Source organism: Sceloporus undulatus, chromosome 2, assembly GCF_019175285.1.
Source record: "Sceloporus undulatus isolate JIND9_A2432 ecotype Alabama chromosome 2, SceUnd_v1.1, whole genome shotgun sequence".
Lineage (NCBI taxonomy): Eukaryota > Metazoa > Chordata > Lepidosauria > Squamata > Phrynosomatidae > Sceloporus > Sceloporus undulatus.
The window spans coordinates 247,336,548-247,362,118 of record NC_056523.1 but is presented as its reverse complement, the minus strand read 5'-3'; the positions used below and the strand labels follow the sequence as shown (position 1 = coordinate 247,362,118).

Below are 25,571 nucleotides of genomic sequence, written 5' to 3'. Positions count from 1 at the left end.
CGGATTTACCATGTGATTCATAATGCACAGAGATCATTTTCAGTTTTGCAAAAAGGAGAAGGCTTATACATGTGGTGTAAAATTCTTACATGTTTTCTCGTTTCTGCAGGTTTTGTTCCTGGATGTTTATCTGATAATGTCATTGTAATCAAGATGAGAGGGTGAAAAGAAATAGAAAATAGGTAGATTTTTTAAGTTGGGAGGAAAGCTCAAAGTGGGGGACAACAAAGATGGAGAATTAGTAAATTATTTCCTCCAGATTTTAGGGCAGAGGTTCCCAGAACTCCCAAAAGCCTCTGCCATAATGGTCAATGATGACAGATTCTGAGAACTGAATTCCAAAACATCTAGAGGACCAAAGGTTGAGAAGGACAGGTTGCTTACCTGTAACAGTATTTCTTCGAGTGGTCATCTGCGAATACATACAAATGGGTTTTACTGCACCTGCGCAGTGCTGCTCGGAACCTACTGGAATCACTGGGCAAAGTTTACTTTGCAACATATAGAAACTTTTGGGTGGTAACTCCGCCCACCCGTTATAAGGCCCCTGCCTTCCCGCTCTTTTCCCCAGTTCCGCAATTTTTCCGCCAAGCAGGCGATGGAAGAGCCAATGAGAGCAGGACACTGAGGGGACGGACGGGTGTGATTTGTATGTATTCCCAGATGACCACTCGAAGAAATACTGTTACAGGTAAGCAACCTGTCCTTCTTCTTCGTGGTCTCTGCGAATCATACAAATGGGTTTAGACTGACAAGCTTAGGTATGCGGCAGAGGGAGTGTCCTGAGACCAAAGCTATGGTAAACCAAAGGTATATTTATAACAATAATAAACACCTTGAACCATAAAAGGAGTCAGTCTTTTTGTTCATGCACAGACCAAACATAGCAATCACATTGCAAAACCTGAGAAGGGAACAGGGGTCGTGCAAGACCAGTCCCATTGAATTGTGCAAATCAACATTCAACAGAATGTAAACCAGTGGCATTATGTGCATAATGCTAAAAACACAAACAATCAGTAACACAATCAATGCAATCCTGAAACCAACGCAGCCCTCCCGAAAGCTGCGTCTCGGATGGCTCTGGTGTCCAACCTATAATGCTTAATAAAAGTCAGAGGTTGGGACCAGACAGCAGCCTTGCAGACTTCCTCCAAGGGAATCCCTGACAGGAATGCCGAGGATGCTGACATTGCCCTTGTAGAATGGGACCGAACCCTGCCAGGGAGAGATTTGCTCAACAGTTCATAGCAGAGGTGGATGGTACCGGCCACCCATTTGGAGAACCTCTGCGCAGATACAGGCAACTCTTTCTTCGGCTCCGAGTAGCATTGGAAAAGTCTTTCGGAGCGGCTAGAGGCAGCATTTCTGTCCAAATAGAAAGCCAGAGCTCTCCTGACATCGAGAGAGTGCAGGCTTCGCTCCGCATCCGAAGTTGGGTTGGATGCGAGAGTAGGCAACACAATGTCCTGACACATATGGAAGGCAGACACCACCTTAGGCAAGAAAGTAATGTCTGTCCGGAGGACCACCTTGTCCTTGTGAAACCTCAGGAAGGGTTGGTCCCTCCGTAAGGCACAGAGTTCGCCCGCACGGCGGGCAGAGGTGATGGCCACAAGAAAAGCGGTTTTCCAAGTCAATAGTCTCAAGTCCGCTGTGGCCATCGGTTCAAAGGGCTTGGATTGGAGGGCGGACAGTACTGCCTCCAGGCTCCAAGCCGGCGCCGGTACAGACACAGGAGGATTCAGGTTGGCACATCCCTTAAGGAACCCCTTCACCAAGGGGTCCTTGAAAAAGGAAGCCCTCCCCCTGAATTGGTACTTGGCACAAATGGCAGACAAATAGCACTTGATGGATGAGGGGCTGTGCCATCAAAAATTCCAGCACCACTGGAGTGGACACCTGAGCAGGAAACAAGCCCTTTCGATCAAGGAAGACGCTAAACCTCCTCCATTTCAGGGCATATGACCGCTGGGTGGAAGGTTTCCTCGCAGCCAGGATCACCGTCCTCACCGCCTCCGGTAGGGCAGTCAGGGCAGTATCCTCCAGGCTACCAGCGGCAGGCTCCCGATGTCCGGGTGGAGAATCCGTCCGTCCTGGATCAACAGCAGGTCCGGACGAGGGTCGAGGCGGAGAAAGCATCTCCTGGAGAGGTGGAGAAGGGATGCGAACGAGGGCTGTCTCGGCCACCACGGGGTGATCAGGATCGCGTGCGACCGGTCCGTTGTCATCTTGGACACCACCCTGATGATGAGAGGGAAAGGAGGGAAGGCGTAGAGGAGCTCTCCCATCCAGAGGAAGGCAAACGCGTCTCCAAGGGATCCGTCCATTCGCCTCCTGGAGCAGAACTGGGGACAGTGGCTGTTCCACCTGGTCGCGAAGAGGTCGATGTGGGGAGTTCCCCACCGATCGAAGACGTCGCTGACCGTCTCGGGATGGAGCCTCCACTCGTGGCACACCGACGGAGATCTGCTGAGGCGATCTGCCAACTCGTTGTCCTCTCCGAGAAGATGAATCGCCTGAAGGAGGACACGTCTCTGGATGCACCAGTCCCAGATGCGGAGAGTAAGGTCGAGCAGGGTCCTGGATCTGGTGCCTCCTTGCTTGTTGATGTAATACATCACGGTGGTGTTGTCCGTCCTCAGGAGGACAACCTTGTCTGCGACAGCGAACTCGAAAGCCCTCAGTGCCTTTTCCACTGCCAGCATCTCCAGAGCGTTGATGTGGAGGAGCTTGTCCTCGGTGGACCACCTGTCCTTGACAACCAAGTCGAGCAGGTGGGCGCCCCATCCCTCCAGGGATGCATCGGTTGTGAGAGTCAGTTGCGACTGGGGCTGATGGAAAGGCATCCCGGTGCACACGTTGCGGCAGTCCAACCACCATCTTAGGGAAGCAGCTACAGGTCTCGGTACCGTGAGCCACTTGGACGAGGGGTCCTCCATCGGGGAGAAGACCGAGAGGAAGCAGGACTGCAGAGGTCGAAGGCGAAGTCTTGACCAAGGTGTGACAAACGTCGTTGATGCCATGTGGCCCAGGGCAACTTGGACATCCCTGGCCCTCACCCTTCTGTGGGAGATGCAGGGCCTGAGCGACACCGTCAAAGCCTGGAAACGGTCTGGAGGGAGAAAGGCGGAGCATCTTTCGGAGTCGAGGATGGCCCCGATGAACTTGACCTGTCTGGTCGGTGTGAAGTGGGACTCTTCTCAGTTGATGACCAGCCCGAGGGAGTCCAAGAGGTGCAAGGTGAACGAGACTGCCTCCTATAGTTCTTGTTGGGATTCGGCGGCAAACAGCCAGTCGTCCAGGTACGGGAAGACCATGAAGCCCTTCCGATGAACGTATGCCACCACCGGTGCCATGCACTTCGTGAAGACTCTCGGTGCCGTGGCCAAACCGAAAGGGAGCACGTTGTAGTGGTATGAGGCGGAGCCGACGGCGAAGGCGAGGAATCTTCGGTGGGACTCCCGGATCCCGATGTGGAAGTAGCCGTCCTTCAGGTCGACGGTCGCGAACCACAGGCCCTGATGAAGCAGAGGCAGAATGGAAGCCAAGGTTACCATTCGGAAGCGACGGTACTCAAGGAACAAATTCAATTGTCTTAAGTCCAGGATGGGCCTGATGCCCCCGTCGGCCTTCGGTACCGTGAAGTACCTGGAGAAAAAGGCCCTAAAACGTTGCTCGGGCGGCAAAGGGGAGATTGCCCCCTTTTCAAGCAAGGTGTGCACTTCGTCGAGAAGGGTGTCCGAGGGGAGAGTGGACATGAATGCTCCGGTCGGAGGGAGCTCTTGGAACTCGAGGGCATATCCCCTACGGATGATGTTGAGAACCCACGAGTCCGATGTTATCGAGGCCCAGGTGTTAACAAAGGGCCTCAAAATGTCCAAAAAGAAGAGGGGCGAAAGGGAGACGAAGCACGCTGCGTCTCTTCAGGCTCTCTTTTTCCCCTGGTCGGTGTCCTGCCGGCGGGACTTACGGTACCGAGGTGGGAAGTTGCGACGGCCAGAGGAGGAGGAAGACTGCGAGGGGTAGCGACGTGTCTGGGAGCCCTGCTGCTGAGACTGCCGATCCTGGGAGAAGGTCCCCTGTGACTGACCTTGTGGCTGCCACGGGCGCTGCCGCTTCTGGAATGGCGAGACGGATGCGGAGGACATCCCATGCTTCTTCGCCGCTGCTTTCATCCTGAACTTCCTGTTCAGGCGGTCGTTGGTTTCGGCATGGAAAAGTCCGGTCCCGTCAAGCAGCATGTCTTTGATGGCCGCCTTGACGCTAGGGTTAAGGTCCGAGGCCCTCAACCAGGCGTGTCGTTGGAGCGCCATCGATGCCGACATGGCCCTCCCCGCACAGTCAGCCATGTTCCTGGAGGCGGTGATGAGCCAACTCCCAATGGAGTGGGCCTCGTCCCTGACCTCGACCAGCTGTCTCTGGATGTCATCCGGAATGTCTGGTATGAGGGGGGAGATCCGCTCCATAAGAGTCTGTATGTAGGCCCCCATGCAGGCGTTATAGTTGATGGCCTTCACCGCAAACGCCGCTGCCGAGTAGACCTTCTTGGCCAGGCCATCCACTTTCTTAGCCTCCCGGTTGACGGAGGAGGTCGCTTGCTTCGGGACGAAGCTGTGCTGGGCTCCTTCGACAATTGCCGAGTTCGGCTTGGGGTGGTCGGCCAACCAGGTGCAGCTTGCCGGGGCGACCCTGTAGAGGGATTCAACCTTGCGGGACGAGCCAGACAGGGAGGCCGGGGAGTCCCAGGACCTCCGGACTATGGTCTCCAAGGACGGAAGCAGGGGAATGCAAGGTGGTGTGGGCACCCGTCCGTGCACTCGACGCTCCACCGGGTCGCGGGCATCGTCCTCCGGGAAGGAGTGCTCGATGTCAAGAGCCCTGGCCATCTTCACGACGTGCTCACTGAAAGAGCGCACGTCATCCGATGGGGAAGAAGGTTCCGGGTGGTGCATCCTCTGCGGGGAAGCAGACGCCGAGAGGTTGTCGTCGTCCGAGAGGACGTCGGATGGAGGCAGAGGCTCGTCCTCAGAGTCCGTGTCAGAGGTGAGAGGTATGTCCGGAACCCTGACCTGGGATCTCGGACGAACCGGGATGGGGCTTGTCGAGGACTGAGAGCGCCGGCGGGGTGACGATGGAGGCTTCTCCATAACCGAGACACTCGGGATCGACCGGGCAGACGTGCCCTCCCGCGGGTCAGCAGGGCGAGGGTTGAGCCTGGTGAACTCCTTGAAGGCCACATCCCTCAGGACGGACATGAAATACCGGCCCATCTCGGAGTCGAAGAACAGGTCCGGGGCTTCGTGTCTACGGACCTCGTCTCCGTCTTCCTCATCCTCGGAGTGGGGAAACAGTGGGGGCAGTTCCCCAGGAGGGGAAGAGGAGGTGGCGCCTTCCACCTCGTGGACGAAGTCCATGGTGGGTTGAGCCAGTGTGTCCGGAACCGGGACGGTTGTACCTCAGGAGCGGGCTCCGGACCGGGAAGAACTGCAGGGGCACGGGCCTTCTTCGAAGGGGAGCGCTTCTTGTCTCTTGCCTTGGAGGGCAAGTCCGACCTGGCGTGTTCCTTTGGCCATTTGGACTTTTTGGGCGCAGGGTCCCGGTCAGCCTCCTTGTGGTGTCTCTTCTTTCCCGATCTCGGGGTCTCTTCCGGCGGGAAGAAGGGGTTCTCCAGGAGGTCCAAGAGGACAGCGGCGGCTCCCGACGAGGAGGGCTTTGGAGACCTAGCCCTGTCGGCCGTCACTCCCGAAGACGAAGCCGGCTCCCTCGGCTTGGAGGCGTGTCGGGATGACTTGGACGTCTTGGAGGATAAAGGCGAAGCGAGCCGGACCTCTGCCTCAGTCCGTTCCCTCGCGTGCGAGCCGTCCTGTTTCCTCTCAGATTTTGGTTTCGGCTCGAGACCCTCAGTCCCTGATGACTTATGGGGGCGCTTGGAGGGTTCGTCGGTGGCGCTGGGCGGTTTCGAGCCACGGGCCACATCAGAGGTGGTGGGAGCCACTGTCCCGGCCGGGACAGACACCACGCTGGACACGCTGGCCCTGGAGGATGAAGCGGGCGGCGCGGAAGGCGGGACGGATGACAAGCGGTGGCCTCCCTCCTGTACCTTGCCCAGGGCGATGGCCGAAGTGAGCCGGGACTCACGGTTTTTCCGGGCTTGCGCCGAGAGGGACTTGCAAAGCGGGCAAGCCTTGGCATCATGGTCCTTGCCGAGGCACAATAGGCAGGAGGAGTGCGGGTCCTGGACGGGCACCTTGCCCCCGCAGACGTCGCACTTCTTGAAAGGTGCAGGCATTTCTGAAGTTGTCAAAGCCAGAGGAGAATTCAAAGCGAGGTCAACAGTCCGAAAGTCCGAAGTTACCAGGGGCGGGAGACAAAGAGTGGTCAAAAACGGTCCAAGGTCGTGATTGAAATGATTCCAAAGAGCTAGTAAAGTGAGCGAAGTTCCTTCAAGCAGCTAGTGCGGCGGAAAAAAGGAACTGGGGAAAAGAGAGGGAAGGCAGGGGCCTTATAACGGGTGGGCGGAGTTACCGCCAAAAAGTTTCTATATGTTGCAAAGTAAACTTTGCCCAGTGATTCCAGTAGGTTCCGAGCAGCACTGCGCAGGCGCAGTGAAACCCATTTGTATGATTCGCAGAGACCACGAAGAAGAAACAATGCTCCAAGTAAATAAATTTGTATCTATCCTGTAAATAAGGCAGAGAATCAAATGAGATGTGCATCCTCCTAGGACAGAAATTAATGGAAAAAAATGTCATATCTCTGCTTTTTGAGCTAGCAGGGAAAAAATTAAGCCTAGCCAAAAGAACCTCCCATATCAACATTAAAAACTACAGTTGAGTTTGCTGTAGCTATCTGAATTGCTTGGAATGTAGGGACTGGTCTGAAAGTTTACACTGTGTTTAAGATGTTTAAGAGCTCACAGGCATTGCTATGCAGACATCGTTCCTGTGATGTCCAGATGCCCCAGAAGGAAAGGTCATTCACATAAACTGCCCTACTGAACAGAGAGTCATCTGTAATAAGCATTATCGACAAATGAGCAATGCAGAACTGCATCTCTACAAGCAGAATGTTGACACCAGTCTACAACAGGAGAGTCTTGGGCCATTTCAGTTTTGGCTGAAATTGCTGCCTTTCTGTGCATCTAATTGTGTAAATAATTAGTGTAAATGAGTTCTTATTTCAAGTCAAGTCCACAGTTACAAATGCCATTGCTGACATCAAGCCAGATAACATCTGGCCTTGATGGGATGAAATGTTTCTGTCCACAAGCATATGCTGATTAGCAGAGGCACAATTATGTTTGCTGGTAACTGGAAGGAATGCCTTCCCATAAATGAAGTGAAGCTGGGCCTCACTGAAGCAATTACAGTGGTACCCCGGGTTACGAAATTAATTCGTTCCGCGGTTAATTTCGTAACCCGAAATACCTTCGTAAGCCGAATTCCCATAGGCGCTAATGGAAAAATAGCTCTCTGCTGCCCTCCGGTGGCGGAAAATAGCGCCGCGGTTTTTTCGTAACCCGAAGAAACCTTCGTAAGCCGAAGCAATAAATCCCTATGGGATTTTTTCGTATCCCGAAAAATTCGTAACCCGGCGCATTCGTATCCCGGGGTACCACTGTAATTAAAAACAGAAAGGATTGTGTTAAGTAAATAGAAATTCTTGTGTTTGATGATTAGATACAAGAAGGAAAGTAGCCAGGGGTAATATGAATGACCCTGTACATTTTGAGTTTTAAATGTGTGACTAGGAGCTAGTTATCCAAGTAAGGGAAGACTATGATACTAAGACATCTCAAGTGTTCAGTGACAGCCACCGTGCATTTTATCAATTCACTGTGTATGTGTGTGAAATAGCCAAACATAAAGGCTGAGCCCTGAACTGGAAAGACTGGTAGTGATAAGGTAGTGATAAGAAGGATGGACTGTATTATGAGAGAATGCATCTTTTAGATAAATTTTGGTGAACTAGTTTCCTCCTTGATAACAGAAGAATGGTAGATAGAATTATCATCCTGAACTTGCAAAATATCTACAAGTCCATTCAGATCTCTGAGGTCTAAAGAATTCAATCATCTTTTTTCCCCAAAACTATAAAATAACTGAAGAAACTACTGTAATTCTGGAAGGAGAGGTGCACTCTATATTATTCTCAAGAAGAACCTGGACTTCTTTGAGTTCTGGCAACAGAGCCATGGAACACAGGATTCCTGTAGGTAGCAGTCTCAAACTCAGACATAGAGCTGCAATGAATGATGTTGAGAACTCACAAATCTGTTACACTATCTGTCCAAGAATAGCAGAAGTGAGCTAATCTGTTGCCAAAATGAGACTTGGTTCTGAAGGGCAACAGCTTTCAACACACCAACAAGAACTAATTTATCGATTCAACCAGAGGAGTACTTGTTTTGTTGAGATGTATATTTTGAAGATGAAGAGACCTGAAATTATACATCTGAAGACAGTTGGTTGATTCGGTTGCAAATAATGGTGAGATGAATATGATCAGAACCATGACTGCTGTTGCACTCCTACTATGCTCAGGTTCTTCTTGTGAAATTCTCACAGGCATGTTGTTGGTCACTATATCAAGAGAATGTTCAACTTGACAGATCAGTAGTGTGAACCACTAGTGTTCCTTATTATGTTCTTTATTTAATATGTCATTATGTTCTTTCATATCAAAATAAACTTTAATAGTCAACACAGCCTGGAACTAGCATGCTCAGCCAAGCAATTCCAGGCACAGTACAATCTTTTAAAAAGATGAATATAGCATAATCTATAATACTGATAAACAGAATTTGACATCTCTTTCAGTAGCTACAGCTGTGTATTAAGACCAAACAATAAACATATGAATGAGTTATGTGAGATGTTTATATACATAAAGGGACACTATAATGCTGGAATCTATATAATTTAGTTTTGTTCTACTCCATTTGTTCCAACTTTACAATGTAGGGCAAATTAATACATCTTGTGTCTAATCATAAATTAGGTTGTTAATTCATAGTATTTTATACTAAACAGCTAGTGCTGTGTTGTGGTTTCTGTGCTGGACCTGGACTGCGGGAGGCCAGGGTTCAAATCCCTGCTCAGCCACGGAAAGGATGGGTTGCTTACCTGAAACAGTAGTTCAACAAGTAGACATCTGTGAGCTCACACAAACGGGTTATCTGTACCCGTCATTTGGAACCTTCTAGAACCCTTCTGTAAACGCTTTGACAACAATCCTTCCCACTCCCTGCGTGTCTAGCCAGCAGGCTTCCTATCTAAAACCTAACTTTCCTGGGTATCAGTCAAGGATCTAAGGAGAGGCAGGACATGATAAAGGCAAGATGGACAGGATATTATGAGTTAACAGATAATTACTCAAAGAACTACAGTTATAGATAAGCAGCCTTTCCTCCTCCTTCATAGTCTCTGTGACTCACTGTAGCAGCTTCACTGCTTCCATAGGGAGAGAGATATTGATAGCCCCACCTTCCATGGCTTACAGAATTGAACAGAATATCAGTATTGATGCAAAAATGGAAACGACCCAAAAAACAAACAAACCCCTCTCTTCTTTTCAGAACAGTCCTTTGAAGTTTTGAGGAACACGACCTGCCTGAACTCTGGCTGATCATAACTCTAAAGTTTTCTCAAAAATTAAACTAAACATTTAACCTTGGGCTGCTGTAACATAAAGAGACTGCTAGATGGTGCTAGCATCTAAACAAAGGCCATGATTTGCAGCTTCTTGCCTGTTTCATTTCCTAAATAGTTGTTTTACTTACTTACTAACTTTGAAAGCTGCTTTATGCTTGTCCCATTACAAGATAAATCTAGAGGCTGTGTCAAGACTGTTGGCATCTTCTCCTCAACATCCCACAGCCATCCTTCCAGAAAACTTCCTTTCTCTTTTCTTCCTCTCCCCTCCTCTGATTTTCCCGTTTGAAGAGCTACTCCCCTGCCCCACCCCCACTTTACTACATCTTCTGGAGTCTATATCTAGGGCAGTTCCCTCAGTAAGTGCCTCTCTGTTACATTCACAAAAATGGAAGACTCGCAAGCTACTAACCACAGGAGGAGAGAGTACCATGCACACAGAAGAGCATAGCCCTACCAACAGCAGCACCTGTCTGGGATCTCATGTCCATTCTAGAGTGGGAGAAGAAAATGGAAGTGGCTCTACAAATGTCATGTAGAGGGACACCTCTCAAGAAAGCTGCTAAAGCTGCTACCAGGTTGAGTTATTGGACAGGAGGTGACTTTCCCATTCATTCATGGGCCACATGGATGATGGCTGCCATTCGTTTGGAAAAACACTGAGATGAGGCAGGAAGTCTCTTTTTGATGAACCAAAACCAAAAACCTCTGAGATTGTTGAAAGGAAGTTGTCCGATGAACATAAAAGGCTACAGCTTGACTCACATTCAAAAAGTGGAGAGAATGTTCCAGATCAGTTGTAGAGTTCTGTGGGAATGTTGGGAGTACAATGTCTTGGTTCAGATGAAAGGCTAAAACAACCTTTGGTAGAAAGGAAATGTCCAGTCTAAGGAACACCTTGTCCTTACAGAAATGGAGGTAAGGCTGATCCTCTCTCAAAGTACAAAGCTCACCTGATCTCCTGGTTGTTGTGACTGCTACCAGGAATGCAGTTTTCCAGGTAAGTAACCTAAGATAGCAAGAGGTCATGGGCTCAAATGGCTTCCTTGAAAGCTGAGATAGAACAAGCTCTAAGCTTCACTGGGCAGTAGGTCGAGTTACAAGTGGGTGTAGATTTCTATACCCTTTCAATAATGTCTTAACTAAAGGGTCTAGGAAGCACAAAGATTTTCTGACGTCCTGGAACTTTCAAGAAACAGGTGTCATGAAGCATTTAATAGACAAGAGACAGGCCTTTTTTTGACAGTGTGACTAAGAATTCCAGGATCCGAGTAACTGTTGCCTCCAATACAGAAAGTCCTTCAGAGTGAAGATATTCACAGAATTTCACCCACTTGGGGATAAGAAAAAACCGACTCAAGTGAATCCAGATAAGACGGAGGTACTTGCTATAGGAAACCCGAACCCAGAATTGTAGTTATGTCAGCCAGTACTGGATGGGATCACACTTGAAGAGAGCAATTGAGGGCTCTTGTTGCCTAGGCTGATCACCCAAATCTCACTGTCCCTAGGAAAGAGGATTGCTCTGGCCAGGTTTTCAGCACCACCTAGGAGTTCTTCATTGAACAATTTACATCCTTTGACTTCTTTTTCTTGTACTGCCTTTGCCTGGTTTGTTGGGATTCCATCAGCATCTAAAGGGACATTCCCAGGGTGGATGGTCATTGAGACTTAGAGAAAAATTCAGAATAAATCCTCTCCATGGTCTTCCTAGACTTTGCTGGGCAAACACCTGCCTTGAAGAGAGACCATTTCAGCATTACTTGAACAGATGAACATGATATTGTTATTGAAGAAGCAAGCAGTATATGTGAAAAACTTGAAGAGGAAAACTCAACCGATGCTGTACGTAAGGATCTGAGAATCCATGTACAGGGCCTTATCCCAAAGGAGAGCCTTCAGACTTGTTGCACGATTACAGCAGTCTTACGGGGTGAATGCTCTAAAATGCGAGCAAGCATCCACGTTATGGCCCTCACCCAAGCAGTGGAGACACTTCAAATGAATATCCCTTTCTGGGATTTTACCTCTGCAAGTCACACACTTATTGAAGGATGCAGAGGAGGCCATAGCCTTGAATGCAAGGATAGCCTAACAAGTCAACGATGATCAAGCCAAATCAAAAGACAACAGAGTTGCCAAACAGTCTAAAGTCCCTAATCCAATCAAAGAAGAGCCGAATGACAAACGCAAAAGAAAGAGAAATTAGAAAACCAGTTGTAGGCCAATACCAAAAACAATCCATCAGAAAATGCTCCAGAAACTGTCCCCAATGATGCTACAAATGAAAGGAACTAAATTAGGCAGGAGGCAATCTGGCTAGGTGCTTGGGAAGTAGGTGGGCTACCACTGAAATGCTTACATAAGAGTTATAGAAGGTTCCAAATGATGCACTGCACAGGCACACATAACCCATTCAGTGTCATCACTAGGGGGTGAAGGGGGTGCGTATTGCACCAGCTGACACCATCAGAGGGAGTGACATTAAAATAACTGTCTACAAATTTTTTGAACAGTATTTTGGTGGAAAATTATTCTTTTTTTAAATAAAAATATCCCTGTAGTTAGTTATAATCATAGACACTTGTTTATTTTATCGATATACCAACAACTAAAACTCTGTGTTTGTTTCCTGCATATGGTAGTGTTCCAACTGAAATCTGCAGTAAAGACCTTGGTCCTTTTTAGCTACCTTTACATCTGCCTGTAGAGTGTTTAGAATTAACAAAAGTGCAAGGCAAAATGAAACTCTGTGGTCCTAGAACCCAGCTGGTGAAGAACTTCCTGTTATGGTGCACTGTAGGAAGGAAAGAAGGGAGGGAGGGAACAAAAGGATCATCTATGGTGGATGGTGAGGAGCTGTAAGTACCCGCATGCCTGGTCACCTCACACAGCGGTCCCTACTCAGCATCTGATGAAGTGGTGGTGGTGTTACAGTTGGTATCTTGAAAAATTTGGTGTGGTTTACTCAGCAGGTGGTAACTGCTTTAGGTATAGGACAACAATGACTTCCTGAATTTGTCAAATTTTTGTTGTTAGTATTAACATACATTACTAAGGATTCTGTATGGTCTGGTACAGGAGAAGGTCCATGGAGTGATACCATGAGTTACTGCACTGGGGGACACCAGCCCTAGTGATGCCAGTGAACCTATTTCTGTGAGTCACAGAGACCACAAAGAACCCTGTGGCTAACCTTGGCCAAGTCGCGCTCTCTCAGCCTTAGATGAAAGCAATGGCAAACCCCCTCTGAAGAAATCTTGCCAAGAAAATTCTATGGTAGTCTGAGGGTCACCTTAATTTGGGAATCACTAGAAGGCACATGACAGCAACAACAAATGTATACTAACCTGCTTTGAATAATGCATAATAACTGCCCACTGCAGTTGCTGTGTAGTATAAAAGTGGTAGTTGAGCTCAAAGAATGCCAACCTACAATAAGTAAATCAAATAAATAAAGGCAATATAAAAATAAACTGCAAGTATTATTCTAAAGTAAAATAAACTCAATCAATACATTGTACATACTTAAGTACAACATCCTGCACATCTGTAAGTGTTGCTCCAATACTCTTTAACAGGAGATTTAAAGACTGAACTGGAATCAGATCCTTACGTCTTTCTTCCCTGTTGATATCTTCTCCCCCAGTGCTGAGTGAAAAACTTAAATGTAACTGAAAGGAAATAAAATTGGAAAGATGGAGGACCTCCGTGTAGCTTAAATAGCATAATAGTACTTTTACTGCTGTGGTAGTAATTGTTCAGTTACTTTAACTCTTTTTAAAGCATATTAACTTATTTTAAAATCAAATAAACCTGAGAGCCAGCATGATGTATCTGAGTGTTGGACCATGAGTCTGGAGGCCAGGATTTGAATCCCCACTCTCTCGGTCCCTTGCAAGGGCAAGCCCTTCTGAAGAAACCTTATCAAGAAAATCCTGTGATAGGGTTGCGTTAGGGTTGCCATAAAACACAACAAACCTGACAAGAATATTTACATCTCATATTTACAAAAATACAGATGCTCTAGGTAATGTCCCAAAAGTTCACCACATTTTGCCACACTGTATTTCTCTGCTGCTAACTTGTTTGGACTTAAAGCACCAGACTTTTGTGCTGTTCTGCAGTATGCAATCCTAATTAATCATTTACTCTATTACCAGCCTGTGCCCAAATGACTAATGTTAACACATTGGTAAAAGCAATGCAACTTATACTACTTTCTCCCCCTTTCGCTGAACAAATAATACAACTAGAAAAGAGAGTTATGAGAAATGAGTAATGGAAAGTACATGGCAATCAAGTAGAACCATTACTAAAGATTGTGTTACATTTAACAAACTATAGAAATGGTTCTGCTTGATTGCCACTTACTTGGACCAATTTGGACCATTACTGCCATATAAAGAGTATACACATGTATTTTGGAACAGACATGAATTCATGTTTGGAGAGCACACTTGATTAACACTAGCATGGAAACAGCTCTGGTGAAAAGATTTGTGTTTTTTGACAAGTAGGCTACAGCCATACAGCACCTGTATAGAACCCCTGACATGCCTCTGTACTACACTTGTTAAAAAACACACTGCCACACTGCTCTCGGTACTGGGCTTTTTCCAGGTCAAAATATTTTTATATACATCTGTTACTTGGTGAAGAGTGAGATTTCACATACCTGGAATAAACAGTCCCATCTTCCTTTTTGTTTCTTGGCTGTATGTATTTACATATGCAAACATTATTTTTATGACATGTACATACCTTGATTGGAGAAATATGAAAATATTCATATAAGCTGATTTGTGATGTATCAGTTGATGAAACATTTTTCAGCTCCTCCTGTACTGATTCGACATCCTTTTTGAAAAGTTCTATCTGTAAATATATAATATCAAAGTAGTAATAATATTCAAAGCAATGTAGCAGCAGCAACAACAGTCTTTTAGCAAATGTGCATAAACATATGTTATGTGCTTTTATCCATGTTCTACTGAATATATTTAAAAGCATTATCTAGACCTCATCTGATAAAGTGGAGCCCGTGTATGTTGCATGCATTGGGGCTGTGGATGTCCCCCAGGATACTCCAGCAAGACCCTCCCCCATTTTAATTTTGGGGAATGTTTTTGGCCCCAACACTGCCAAAAGGGATGCAAACTGCTGCTGCAAAACACTTTTTTCTTAAACATCCTCCCTGAATCACAAATTCCAGGAGAACAGTAAGAAAACCAACAACCCAAAACTGAAAATTAAGCACTTTTGCAACACACCTTTGAGGCAAAGAGGTGTAAAATAATATTTCTTGTCTCAGTATATTTGTTTACCCCTTCTGTAGACTAATGTTAAAGTGAAAAACACTTCATGTCCTATTTCTTATTTCTAACATTATGACAATAACAAATTTTAATTAGGGATGACAGGAGAAATCTTGTTAAATGTTTCCCATTAAATTAAAATTAGTTTATGAAGAACTGGGTGTAATTACTATCAAAGCTGAAACCCTTAGATTAGCTCTGGTTTTTGTTTTTTTGGTTAAAATGTATTTTTAAGCAGGTTTTAGAACCTATCATAATGTTACTGGAGGATATGGGCCCAAACACATGCAAAGCAAAACACGGTTGGCCACTATTAATTTGAGAATTTCTATTTTGTTCCTTTTAGCTTAAAGATATGATCAAAGATATGATTGAACTAAAGTGATTTTAATGCAAAGTCACCAGAATATAGAGATCTACCCTCAGGTAGTTGAGATTAAGGCTTGTCAGTCTGATTACTTATATGCATATATCCATATCTGTCACTTCCAAAGTACCCTGTGGATATGCCAAATATCAAATTGAGATTAATTTTTATTTGGACAAGAGTAAATGTTCTTTATGCCTTTCTCTTAATGGACTCCCACAGGATTAGGAGTCCATTACTAGCTGCTGGTAATGTATTGCCTCTGCCTGCACTATCTTTTGATGGTTCCCTCAGCCAGCCTGTGTATGTGTTTGGTGAATCAGAACAGGTTGCATACCTGCAAAGGTAATGCTTTGTCATCTGTGAACTCACACAAATGTCCACAATACATTATGCATCTGGGCCTGCAATGAATCATGCAGAAACTTCCAGGGCCAATATATAAGCTTTTGGCAATAGCCTTTCCACCTCCATGCAGCTATTTAGCCCAGTTCCTGCCTAAACTCAATTCCATGGATGCTGTATCAGCACATCCAAGGAGCGAAAGAGGACATGAGGGGGAGATGGCCAGGTTTGTGTGATTTTACAGATGAATGCTCAAAGAACTACAGTTACAGGTATGCAACCTGCCCTTCTTCTTTGTGGGAGACTAGAAAGAGACCAGAGGAGGCAGTAGTGTCATTCTAGGCAGGAAAATAACAAACAATACTGCTAAAGGCAGTATCAGTCTGTAGTGGAAGATGAAGGTCAAAAGATGTAACCATGTAGCCACTCTGCCCACATGTCCCCCAAAAGCACTGTCAGAGGGTGGATGATGGGGAGGAGTTGGGTTGGGGTCCTGCACGGGCAGACGGTGAACAAGAGGGCCGTGCAGAAGCTGCAAGACCCGGGGAGGTCGCCGAAACATGGGGCTCAGCTGTGATGGGAGCGGGGCCCGGGGAGAGTGCAAATGCGTGGGCTAGAAAAGAGGAGAGGAGGGTCAAGGAGGGGGAGGAGGAGCTAAGAAAGATGCCGGAGTTAGGAGAGAAGATGGGGCATGAGGAGGAGATTGTCGTTGGGTTGGGATGTTTTGGACTGCTGACTTGACCCGCCAACATCTACAAGGTAGACGGGGCAGTATTGGGAGTGACGAGCTCCAGAACCATAGACTGGAGGGATTCTTCGCTGTCTGAGCCCACCTGGCAACCTCAGAAGCGGAATAGGGGCCATACGAAGCCCGCCTGGTGATTGGGCCCGGACCTTGTCTATATTGAGACATTTGTGGGTGGTGTTGGCTAGCCTTGGGCCACTAGAATGAGGGAAGCCGGAGCCGGAAGGAGAGGTATCCGCCCCTAAGTCTTGGAGTGGGACAGTTGAGTGGTTGGTGAAGTAACCGGACAGCCATGTAGGAGAAACTGAAACTGGTATATAGTCCTCCCTTCCCTTACAAGGGGGATCTGTTCCAGACCCCCCCCCCAACGTAAAGGAAAAAATGCAGATGTTCAAGCCCCATTCAAAATGAACAGGGCTCATGCCTGCGGCAATGCAGCAGTGTCGCACAGGGCACATGCCATGGGAGCATGTGCCATTGTTTCCTTCTGGCGCGCGGCTCCCTTTCTTCCAGCGCGGCTTCCAGCATATGCTGGAAGCCATGTAAAATGTGCCCGCGTATAATGTGGGTGTACTGTATTTGGTTTTGGAAATAAAGGTGTTGAGCATTCACTGGTGCTTCCTCTCCTCCTTCTGCCATTATGGAGCTACCCGTCAACCCTATCTCAACTGGAGTAGCCACGGGCCCCGCGACACACACCCCTAAAAAAACCCACATGGTGCAACCATGGACCTTGTGGAATGGCTAGGAACACGGAGTGGTGGGTCTTCCTTTGCCAGTTCATAAGCCAGATAAGAAACCACTCTGTGTGATACTCTTCCAAAAAGATGCTATCAAACACATCCCTATACCTTTGATTCCACGGGGATTCTTCTACTGCTACTTAATTTGCCTCAAAACCAACAGTTTGAACAAGTGGTTTTTATGCTCCTGCATGCTCCAGTGCCTAAAAGGCCTCACACTGTGAGGCTCAAGAGGCAATGCGCATGGCTGTGCTTCTCAGGAATTTTTGCTCCACACAGGATACATTTTTAAAAGACTCAGATGAAGGTAGTAGCCCAAAGGAAATTGCTATGTGAAAACATTAGTCAGAAAATCCAAGATCAAACCAAGAGACAGAGTCCATAACACAGCTGAGTCATAAATCGAGAGGGAAGTCAAAATATAGACTATATTAAACCAGAAGAACAGAATATGAGTAACAAATAAAATTGCTAATTCAAGAAACACTACTGAAAAAGAACCAATGCCAAGAAAAAGAAGTCCAAGTCACATACAAACGAATAGATAGCTCTGAACAGTTCCACTGATGTTGCTGACACAAAGGACAACAAAGAAGTGGGGTTTAGGTGGGAGCAATGCTGGACAGCTGTGAGGAGAATGGGCAGGGCTCTTGCCAAAAAGCTTACAAAACAAGCTTTAGAAGGTTCCAAATGATGCACCATGCAGATGGAGATAACTGTGTGATTAAGAGACCATGAAGAACAACTATTCCATATTTCTTTTTAACTACTTGATATATAATGTTCAGGACACATTTACTGATGTAATAGCCATTCATACCTCTTGGCCTTTGGGTACTTCATCAGCAAGTGTAAAGAAATCAGCCAAAGCATAAAGGAAACCAAGATCTAAGCGAAGATCCATTTCTTGAATTAGGACTTTAAAATACCTGCAAACGAATTTAGAAAGTGTCAAAATATTACAACATATTTTACACTGTTCATAAAAACAACAAAAAATACAAAGCATGTAAATTTTTTAAAAAAAGCTAAATCAAAATAAATGAAAGATTTTCTTTAAATACAAGTCAATGCATATTTACTCAGGTCAGTACAATTGTTTCTGAACAAGCTTACTGGCCTACATCCAGCTATTAGAGCTAAAAAAAATTTGTATAATTATTTGAACTGTTATTGTGCTTCATTATTCTATAATGGTGAGGGCTATGACTGGAAGGAGGTGAGGGTAAGGGATTATTTTATGTGATTTTATTGTAATTTGCATTTTATAGTCGCTTTCTGTTTTGTAATCTGCCTTGATTCCTTCAGGAAAAGGCAGAATATAAATAAATAATAATTATTATATTATTATAACAACAGCAGACCCACTGAATCAATGGGAATTTGCTAAGTCAACATACATTTGATTTTTAGTGATTCAATGGAACAACTTTATTTGGGACTAACTTAAATCTAAACCATTGTCAGCACTGCAGTTGTAATGGTTTTTAAATTATGTTTGCCAATTAAAGAAAGCACTGCATTTTCTTTTCTTATTAAAACATGGCATCAATATAGGTTATGTTAAAGAATTAAGACATCTTGAGAAAGAACACCAAAGACTTCAGAAACAACATGTTTCTAAAACTGGCTCATCTAGAGCAAGGTATTGCTTACTGTAAAGACTTTTGCCAGAAGCCTGGGAGGTCTTTGCATCTGAAATGCTTGGGTACTACAGAATAGCTCAGAAACAGCTCAGTCTTCTTAGAGCTTTCACTTCATTGCAAGGACAGTTTAATATGTTTTATTTTTATTTTATTTTATTTTATTTAAGCCCAACTGTTAATTGCAATTGTTAGTTTCAAACTAAATAAAGCCACTGAATAAATGAAACTTGTTAGTGCTTGTAACTTTATTTTGATTCAATTAATCTTAATTTGGGTTGGGCTACCAATCAAATTTAGGCCTTATTTTCCTTTTTCAGTTAGTTGATTTTCACAAATATATTATCTTAAAATACATTCAATAACTATTGCATCACACGAACATACACAGAAAAATTCAGTGGGGAGTTATTCACATGGATGTTGGAGGTAAAATATACATATTAATAACCTTTTTAAAGTGATACCTGTATGCATCTAAGTTTAGTGGTCATAAAATTAATACTGGAAGTGAACGTATAGCTTATAGCCTATTATTACCTGCAAGCTAATTTAAATTGTCAATACCACCATACTACTCTGAGCATGCCCAGTCTTATCTGATTTCAGAAGCTATACAGTAGTGATTCCCAAAGTGGTAGTACTGCTCCCCTGGGGGCAGTGGAAAGATCCAGAAGGGCTATGAGGGAACAAAGGGCAGTGGGCTTCAGCCAAATCAGCAAGTGTAAAGAAATCAGCCAAAGCAAGAAAGACAAGGGGAACTCCCCATCTCAACCATCAGGATCATGGCTGGGATGAGGAGTACAACATGTGGTGATGGTGGTGGTGGGGGGAGAAGCGGTGTCAAAAATGTGGTTTCACATTTGGAACCCTGATTAAGCTTTGTGAACTTTCCCAGAACTTGGCTCTTGCTTTCTTTTGTCGGCCAAGCTGAAAGAGTAGCAGAGAAGAAACAATGTTTTGAGGCTGACGACTTGAAACTGTGTGGGGAAGACATGTTTATGGGGAGGAATATCCAGGGTTGATTCTTCAAAAGAAACCTTTACCTCTCTCAGACTGTGAGTCATTTGTCACTGGGGAAAAGCTTTTCCCTTTGAACTTGGTCACTTTGGGAGCAGCAACTGAGGAGCTGGCTGAGCAATGACTGAGAAGCCTCTTGCCTATGTTGGCCTTTGCTGCAAGGATGCTGCTGCTAAGATGACCAGGTGCAAAGGGTGCAGCAATTGAACACAAAGATGGCATGGGAAAGAGGCTTCTTGGTCACTTCTCAGGCAGCTGCTCAGTTGCTGCTCCCAGGATGAATGGGTGCAAAGGTAGCAGGGACCTTGCATCAAAGGAGGAGCCCTGGTGGCGCAGTGGGTAAATGCCTGTACTGCAGCCATTCACTCGAAACCACAAGGTTGCGAGTTCAAGACCAGCAAAAGGGCCCAAGCTCGACTCAGGCTTGCATCCTTCCGAGGTCGCTAAAATGAGTACCCAGACTGTTGGGGGCAAATTAGCTTACTTGCTAATTAGCTTACTTGCTGTTCACCGCTATGATCTTTGGAATAGCGGTATATAAATAAAACAAATTATTATTATTAATTATTAAAGACCAGTACGGGCAAGAAGTCACTGCTCAACCAGTTGCTCAACTGCTGCTCCCTTTGCACCTGGTCACCCTGATCACAGCAATGGAGCAACCAGCTAGCCAGACCCCCTTTTGCTGTAAGGTCAGTGCAGGTAAGAGGGAAGAGCAGGCCTGGTCCACTGCCACTGCTGTATTCATACAGGAGAGGCTGATACAGAGGAGGAGACAATGGGGAGCTGGGTGAAATTGAATTAGATATTACTGTCTGCCTGGATGCTGCACAAACAGTAGATCTAATATCAAGAGGTAGCTGTTGAAGAGGTGTGGTAGGGTTGTCATGCATGAGAAAAGGAGAGAGCATCCCAAAACAGTTTTGGGGCCACTAATATACAGAATCTGGCTTAGTTGGTATTTTGATGGAATAGCTGCAAAAAACACTAGGAATCTCCATGTAGCACTAGGGGAAAAAATCTTCCCGGAACCCCCAGAGAGCCACAGTTGACAACACTGGTCTGGAGAGATCAGTGCTCTGATTCAGGACTATTTATTAAACTATTTACTCTATATCACAGGATTCCAGATGGCATACAAATAAGAACTACTGGTATCTTAAAGCAATTTATAACAAACCAGGCTAAAAAACGTATTAAGCAATCTGAAAATCGAACCATTAAACAATTTAGCAACATAGGTCCTTTCTGCATGAGCCAGGATACTCCAGGGGCAATTGCAGCTGCCTTGACATCCCATTAATTGACCCTCCATTCTCCTGCCACAGTGACTGTCTGCACAGGCACCCTGGCGAGCAGTCTAGTACATCCGCCACTGTTGCAGGTTGCTCACTTCTGGGGTCAGAATGAGGTGTCCAACAACAATCACATGCTAGGCACCTCATTTTGACCTCAGAATGAGTGAACTGTGGTAACAGAGGATGCTCCAGGTGGCCCAGTGGGATCCCCATTCAGACAGCCATTGTGGTGCAGGAATGGAGCCCTCATACAATGTATTGCTATCCCATGTACTCATACAATGTATTGCTCCTAGAGGTAGACAAAGATACAGGTACTTTCATCAGCACTAGTTTTCAGGCAGGGGCATATAGAGAGAGTTGCTTCTGCCCTTAGTGAGATCCCAACTCTGTTTAGGGCTTTAAAGCAACTTGCACTCAGGCTGGAAGCATATTAGAAATCAATGAAATTGCTTTAAAACTGGTGTTACATGATTTCTACGAAAGGTTCCAGCCAGAAATCTAGATGCAGTGGTCTACCCTAGACACAACATCTGAAATTAAGAAAATTGTACTCACTTTATCCGTGATATCTGAGAATGCCCTGCAGTTCTCATGACAATACTGACGTCTGTAAATGGTTTAGGTTCTATGGAAATATCAAACAAAAATGTGAGCATAGGTTGATGCTCTTTCTTTCTTTCTTGAATTTATACTTGGCCTTTCTCACAAGGCAGCTTACAATAATTTAAAACACTATTCAGTTAAAATTTTACAAAATTTTATTTTAAAAAAGAATGAAACAACATAATTATTTTCAAAAAGGACTGTTAAAAGCAGTTAAAACACAGATAATAATTATTACAAATAAAAGTTAAAAACATGTTGAATCCAATTCTTTTTTACATGTGCAGAAATATATAATAGAGATCATTTGCAAAGGATATAATGGAAAGGTTGTACAAATCAATGGTCTGAGGAGAAAAGAAGCATATATGAAGCATATATGGGAGGAAATGAAGCCAGCTACTAAACTGAGGAATGTATATCAACAAATATTTTCAATTCAGCAGATGCAAACTGACTGAGTAACTTAATGAAGTTACAAACATGTTGTTTTTCAGATTCCAGTTGCAACAGTTGCATGATTTTTGAAAAAAAATATTTGTTTCTCTAAAGCAGTGGTTCCCAACCTTTCTAATGCCGCGATCCTTTAATACAGTTTCTCCTGTTGTGGTGACCCCCACCATAAAATTATTTTTGTTTCTACTTCATAACTTTAATTTTGCTACTGTTATGAATCGTATTTTCATTTAACATAAGTAAAGCATAGTGATTAATCACAAAAAAAGCCTCATAGGATGGCAAAGGCAAAGCTCCTCTGAAGAAACCTGTCCTGAAAGCCCCAGGATAGGTATGCCTTGAGCCTTGGGCATGAAGCCACACTCTCTCAGCCCAAGGAGCTACACTCTCTCAGCCTCAGAGGATGGCAATGGCAAAGCTCCTCTGGAGAAACCTGACCAGAAAGCCCCATCATAGAAGGGCAGAGGGGTAGTGGTTCAAAGTGAAACTGACATCTTGGCTGTGCTGTCTCTCCTTTTTTGCAGAGCTCTATGTTCTTGAGAGAGGCAGGAATGGGGACTCTGTGGCAGATGCTAAGCACACTGAGGAGAGGGCCTGGAGGTGGCTACTGCTCTAATGGCTTGGGAGCCTTTGTTTGGGAAGTGGTGCTCTGAAGGGCCGGGCGGTCCGGTCCTCCCCTGGGAAATTGTAATTCGACCCCCAAAGGGGTCCCGACCCCCAGGTTGGGAACCACTGCTCTAAAGGGCTTAGGAAACTGAGTTCCTTCCAGCCTTGAACACATATGACATTTGCTGGTATGTTTGTCAAGCAAGAGTAGCCTAAGATGTGCATGAAAGCTTGTAAAGCTTTCATTGCCTCAGGATCAGGAACTTTGGGGGGGGGGTGTTTCCCATTTGAATCTAATAACTTCTAGTGTTAAAATGAGGATCACATTGCTTTGTTAACTTATAACAATGCCTAATTAATCTTAGTATTTGAAAATTCATTCAAATGAAAATAGAAAAAGCAACTCCTTTCCAGGCAAGCATTCTCTGAAGATGCTAGCCACAGATGCTGGCGAAATGTCAGGAAGAAACTCTTCTAGAAGATGGTCACATAGCCCGAAACACCCACAAAAAACTATGGATGGCGGCCATTAAAGCCTTCGACTCCACATTGAAAAAGCAACTGTTTGAACAATATGCTTTCTTGAAGTTTCTAGAAAATTTAGCAAATTCAAGAAATAAACTTATCAACAAAATGCACTTTATCTAAGCTTACTATGAATTAGTTCCCCAGCCCCCCAATCTTCCTAAATTATTACAAGCAGCAGAAAAAAGCATAAAAAGGTGTTAAACAGTGTTAACAAACCTGAATCCAAGGAGATGGACTTGGGAGGTTTAATAGGATAGAACACAAAGGGAAATATGGCTCCAGGAATCTGGTTTTGTATCTGACAAGGGCAATGATAGGACAATATGGTGCATGTTAGATATCCACTTGCAAATGTTTGTTTTTACTTTAAATGACAAACATCCTAGCTTGCAATTATACTGGCTTCACACATATCAAAGTGGGAAAACAGAGAAATCTCAATTTATTGAAGTCAACTGCTAATTCTCTTTAGTGTCTTCATTCAATAAAGACTGCACTTTGTAATCTGAATTTAAGTAGATTTAACATTTGTTGTTGTTAACTGCCCTCAAATCGACAATGACCCATGGCGACTTCCAAGACAACCTATCCTCCACTGCTCTGCCTAACTCCTGCAAATTCATACTCATGGTTTCTTTAATAGAGTCCATCCATCTACATGTGGCCTTCCTCTTTTTCTACTTCCCTCTACTTTTCCTAGTATTTATGTTTTTTCCAATACAGTGGTACCCCGGGATACGAATGCGCCGGGTTACGAATTTTTCGGGATACGAAAAAATCCCATAGGGATTTATTGCTTCGGCTTACGAAGGTTTCTTCGGGTTACGAAAAAACCGCGGCGCTATTTTCCGCCACCGGAGGGCAGCAGAGAGCTATTTTTCCATTAGCGCCTATGGGAATTCGGCTTACGAAGGTATTTCGGGTTACGAAATTAACCGCGGAACGAATTAATTTCGTAACCCGGGGTACCACTGTAATTCATGCCTTCTCATGATGTGTCCAAAGTACGACAGCTTAAGTTTTGTTATCTCCAGGGAGATTTCTGGCTTGATCTGCTCTAGGACTCACTTGTTTAACAAATGTTAATAATGTTAAAAAATGTCTAAAAGGCTTAACATACATTATGCTTAAATCCGATGTTTATCCGATGGAATTCAATACACTTTTCATAAACATCTGTTTTAAGCAGTTCCTTCATCATTTGAAAATTTCAAATTAAATAAAAGTTTTAATTGTTAAAGCTCATTCATGAATATCAGCCACTGAAGGTATCACAAAGAAAAGCTTGAAATCTCAACTGCATGGATTAAACTAACAGCAAAATTAAAAATATGTTATTACAGTGGGTCCTCCACATTTGCTGGGGTAAGAGACCCCTGTGAGTAGAAAAATTGCAAATAAAACAAAAACACTTTTTTTAACCTGAGAAAACTCTTCCCTAGGAATCTTTAGGTTCTCTAGTGCAACTCTATGGTCAACATCTACTGGAAGCTGACCACAAAATTGTGTTGGAAGACCTACAAATGCCATGGGAAGTATGGCACAGCTTCTGGCAAAAGTTGGTCATAGGGTCACACTGGAGAACGCAGAGATTCCTACAGAGAACATATTAATCAAATCTGCCAATAATCAAAGCTAAACGTTAAAACTGCAAATGTGAAAGACCGATTATATCTTACTTTGCTTATATCAACTTAAAGCCTTATTTTATTGTTCACTTTTGGTAACCCTGAAACATACCTGTATTCGATAAATCTGGACTCTGAAGGATGATTGGTGTTCAGATGTACTATACTGTACTTTTAATGCTGGCAAAAAGCTTCTTCTCACAGGGATTTCAGTTGGCTGTAATATTTTCATGTTATTACCAGTAGGAGTCAAGCAGACCTGTTATTTTAAAATGTTCAAATCTAAATCCCATTTAATAATAATGTTTGTAACACCCTTTCCACAAAAGGGTCGAACATTAAAAACAGACTATAAAACACAGACAATAAAAATGCTAAATGCTAAAGTGCTAAAATGTTGAATTAATATGCTAATATAGTAAAACAACTTATTTCTTAAAATTCCTTAAAATTCCTTAAATATCCTTCAATTAAGCATGAAAACACAATCCTGCAAATTTTAAGCACTTTTATATTTCACCAGTTCAAAGAGAAATATTTCAAATATGCTCAAGTGTCTAACTGAAGGCAAGTGTCTTTATTAATAATAATAATAATAATAATAATAATATT

At 44.5% G+C, this 25,571-nt stretch overlaps 1 protein-coding gene across 1 annotated transcript in view; it reads right to left on the bottom strand.

The window, feature by feature from the left end:
• The window catches only part of VPS13A (vacuolar protein sorting 13 homolog A), a 208,378-nt gene that overhangs the window by 27,468 nt on the left and 155,339 nt on the right, over positions 1–25,571 (bottom strand). Inside the window, 7 exon segments of the mRNA XM_042452020.1 lie at positions 13,007–13,088; positions 13,185–13,330; positions 14,421–14,534; positions 17,995–18,103; positions 21,694–21,763; positions 23,548–23,629; positions 25,072–25,218. Of these exon segments, the coding sequence (XP_042307954.1) occupies positions 13,007–13,088; positions 13,185–13,330; positions 14,421–14,534; positions 17,995–18,103; positions 21,694–21,763; positions 23,548–23,629; positions 25,072–25,218 (750 nt within the window).